Source organism: Galeopterus variegatus, unplaced genomic scaffold (assembly GCF_000696425.1).
Source record: "Galeopterus variegatus unplaced genomic scaffold, G_variegatus-3.0.2 Scaffold2284, whole genome shotgun sequence".
Taxonomy (NCBI): domain Eukaryota; kingdom Metazoa; phylum Chordata; class Mammalia; order Dermoptera; family Cynocephalidae; genus Galeopterus; species Galeopterus variegatus.
Window position 1 is genome coordinate 240,358 of NW_007728395.1, and position 3,967 is coordinate 244,324.

At 54.6% G+C, this 3,967-nt stretch overlaps 1 protein-coding gene across 1 annotated transcript in view; it reads left to right on the top strand.

Annotated features, from left to right (window-relative positions):
- The window catches only part of LOC103597333 (protein unc-93 homolog A-like), a 35,862-nt gene that overhangs the window by 18,994 nt on the left and 12,901 nt on the right, over positions 1-3,967 (top strand). Inside the window, exons 5-6 of the mRNA XM_008581156.1 lie at positions 1,024-1,238; positions 2,906-3,041. Of these exons, the coding sequence (XP_008579378.1) occupies positions 1,024-1,238; positions 2,906-3,041 (351 nt within the window). The remainder of the gene's footprint in view (positions 1-1,023; positions 1,239-2,905; positions 3,042-3,967) is intronic.

Below are 3,967 nucleotides of genomic sequence, written 5' to 3' on the forward strand. Positions count from 1 at the left end.
GTTGACCTTATAGGTACTTCTGGCTCTCCAGAGACCCGGTGTACCTGGGTTGTGTAGAAACCCTGATCTGGGCCTGATTTTTTTCATCAAACTGCACCCCATGAAATTCTGCATTCCCGACCAGTCTCCTGAGTGGTCCTGTGCTGATTGGGGGGCGGATCAGCTGTCCTTGCTGTGTCCCAGTGTTCTCCTGGTGGGCCTGTCTCCCCACCACCCATGCTCCAAACACTTCCCATGGGATGGGCCCTGCACTGATCCCTTGCGATGACTGACCGGCTTCTGAATGGCTCCTTTTTTTCAGTTGTTCTGGCTCCTCGCTCCTACGTGGGTCCATGGGAACCCTATTTATGGTCTTGCTGTCCTGGGGGCCACCACAGCCTTCTTTTCCCCTGTGGCCTCCAACAACTCCATCCAAAGGGCACAGCTGTGGCTTCTGCTGGCTCCTCCTCCATGTGCTCACCAGGGCCAGCCTTGCAGTGGCTGCAGCTGAAATGCTCAGAGCAGTTTTTTCTTTCTTTCATTGTGGTGTCCCCCCTGTTGAAGGACTTTTAGACAAATAAGTTTGGAGTAAACAAAAAGTGTAGCAAATGGTACCCTTATGAGACTCATTATCCTAAAATGAAAAAATAAAATAAAATAAAAGCTGGCTGTTGGTAGAAATTGCTTGGAGGATTAGGATGAGGAGCAGAGTCAATAGTTAAGGGTACCAAGAGCACCTGGGATCTCCCCCTAATTTCTTGTGTTTATGTGGGTCAAGACATCACTGACCCGTTGTAGCGGGTGTCATGGGCAAGCCTGGAAGTCACACATTAACCAGAGAACCAACATGTGCATGATCAGGTACAACTGGACATTTGAAATCACAGGCTTTTATGAGGTTTGGCGTGTCTAATACCATAAATCTGGATTTGAATTAACCCTCCATCCTGGAAGAAATAAATCCATGCAATAAATCCATGCAAGGCATTGGGACCGCCTGTGTCTTGTAAATACTGCGGCCTCTGCCCTGTGTTTTCCTTCCAGGGAGTGGGATCCTGGCAATCCTGCTGGTAGCCGTATTTCTCGAACCCATACAAGATGTTCAACAGAAAAGTCAAGGAGAGAAGAAATCACCACCTTTTTGGTCCACCTTACTGTCAACTTTCAAGCTCTTTAGAGATAAACGTCTATGTCTCCTGACTCTGCTGCCGCTGTACAGTGGACTACAGCAAGGATTCCTCTCTGGTGAATACACACGGGTAGGAGACAACGCAAAGCTGGGGGCTAATGCGATGCGTGGTGCTAATAGTACAGCTGCCTGTGTCTGCACCTGAGGGATAACAAGGGGGTCTCTGGCCACCTGGCCAGCGCCCAGGCTGGTGGGAATGGAGCTCGAGGGGTTCCCAGCTCCTCTATAGCTGAGTTTCTGACTGAGGATGTCAGCTTTCAAGACACTCCCAACTCACATGAGCTCCCAGTTCTTATCTCCAGGGAGAACGTCTTGCTTGCTTAGGGTCTTCGTGGGGAAAGGACCAAAGCTATCGAGTGGGCAGCTGTTACTGACTCACCACGTGTGATGCTCGTCTGTGTTACACCTGCCCGCATCTCACCCTATATTCTTACTTTAGAGTTAAAAATGGGGAAAAAAATATTTCAGAATAACACTGAAATGTTCCTTATCACTCTAGTTTTCAAATGTACGCAGTGTTACCACCTGGACATCTACGTGTCTGCAGGCAGGTCTCCCCGTCCACTCAGATCCCCGCCTGGACCCTGTGCTGCTGACCTTGTTATGGACAAAGGAGAAGCCTCTTTTAGGGGCTAACCAGAGCAGCACGGGAGTGCTGGACACAGAGCGATGCTGTCCTAAGCGGGACCATCGGAACTCCGTGGCCACCTCCCACAGAGACCACCCGCTAAGCCTCACTCTCTAGCTCACCTGCCAGGGTGGCTGCCCACCCTGCAGCACCTGCTCGGCTGCCACGCGGGGACGCGCTTGTCCTGCAGCTGTCTCCTCCCCTGAGAGCCCGTCCCCTCTCCAGGCACATGCTGGGGAGGAACGGGGCTTGCGGGGGCTGTCAGGGGCCTGGCCCAGCCTGGACCATCCCCGTGTCCTGACGGCCCCGCCCTCTGAGCCTCCCACCTCCCTTATTAAGGAACCTTTCCCACTCTTTCGCTCCCAGACAGGGCTGCCAAATCAGCAAGACAGACAGGCAGTATGCCCGCTCACATTTAATCCCAGACAAACCACGAGTGTCCTTCAGTGCCAGTAGCTCCTGGGCAGTTTCTGGGTATCCTAGATTTTATCTGGCACAACTTGTAGGACGTCTGGATGGAGAGTCTTACAGGTTTAAAGCGATAAAGACAAGATGATGAAAGAGTCCACTTGGCATTGTGGACACGGCCCCTCCCTCTCATCCCATCAGGCGGGTCACTGGCAGCGCCTCGGTGGCTTCAGCCTCAGCTTCCCTCCTGTCCCAGGGACAGGATGTGGGAAGCACAGAGAGTCGCTGTGACCGTCGCGGGGCACCTGGCCTCCTTCCAGTCTCTGTTCAGGTTCCCTTCATTTTCTTTCTGTCTCCCTTTATCTGTCTTCACACCTAACAGGAAACGATCGACCCCTCACTATCCTCTGAATAACACAGCGCGTCCACCACACAGTGGCAAGGAGTGTGACCCAGGGAAAGAAATGTGTCCACACGTCTGTCCAAGCTCTATCCTTTTAGTTTTTACCCCAAAAAGGACTTTCTTACAAACGTCAGCATTGTTTTCTTGCACTGGGAGCTACAGGGCCTGGACAAAAGTTTGGGGCCTAATTAGCCTGTCAGCCGTCACAGGGTCAAACTCTAAGCACCGAATTGCAGTTTGAGACGTGAGCCCCAGAGGGCTGCGGGTGGCGTGACGTGGCTCTGCTTGTCCCCTCCAGTCCTATGCCACCTGCGCCCTGGGCATCCAGTTTGTGGGCTACGTGATGATCTGCTTCTCAGCCACCAACTCGCTGTGCTCCGCGCTGTACGGAAAGATCTCCCAGTACACGGGCAGGATCGCGCTCTACACGCTGGGTAGGTGGCGGGTTTGCAAGGCTCCAGCAATCGTCATTCTTTGCCGCAGGAAGAGTCGGGGGAGCTCACGCGTGACGGCTGAAACAGCGCCCGTGAAACTCGTTGACGTCGGGGAAGCCCTGTGGGGACGCGCCCTTCTCTCCTCCCTCCTCGCTGCACACACGGGCTCGGGTCCCCCTCCACGGTGGACCCAGACAGTCGTGGCACTCGGTGCCATGAGCTCAGTGAATGCGCTGCGGTTCCTGCCTGCCCGGAGTGCTGATGGGGCGAGGGCAGGGGTCAGCGGACGGTTCTGTGGAGGCACGTCCACCTGGGGACGCCTAAGCCTGCCCCGGGGGCTGCAGGGTCGGGAGGGCGGCTGAGGGGAGAGCTGCTGCTCGCGGGGGCCTCGTTCATGACTGTCTGGTAATGCAATGGACCAAGACAAGCCTTTTCAAGCTGATGGACTCCACTCTAGGCTCATATTACCTTCTATTTTAATTGGGAAGGGAAGAGAAGAGTCGTAGCAAATGTGAATAGTGAGAAATAAGGCAGGGGCCGGCCCGTGGCTCACTTGGTAGAGTGCGGTGCTGATAACACCAAGGCCAGGGGTTCGGATCCCTATGTAGGGACGGCCGGTTCACTCACTGGCTGAGTGTGGTGCTGACAACACCAGGTCAAGTGTTAAGATCCCCTTACCGGTCATCTTTTTTTTTTTTTTTCCTTTTTTTGGTCTTTTTTTTGTGACCAGCAATGGATCGCAACCCTCAGTGTCACGCCCGTACCGGACAGGGACCAGCAACGGGATCGCAACCCTCGGTGCTGCGCCCACACCTCGCTCAGCCAGTGAGCAGCCGGTCTGTATGTGGGATCCGAACCCCCAGCGGGAGCGCCACCGCGCTTCCCAAGCGGCGCACTGTAGCAGTGCGCCACCGGGCCGGCCCATC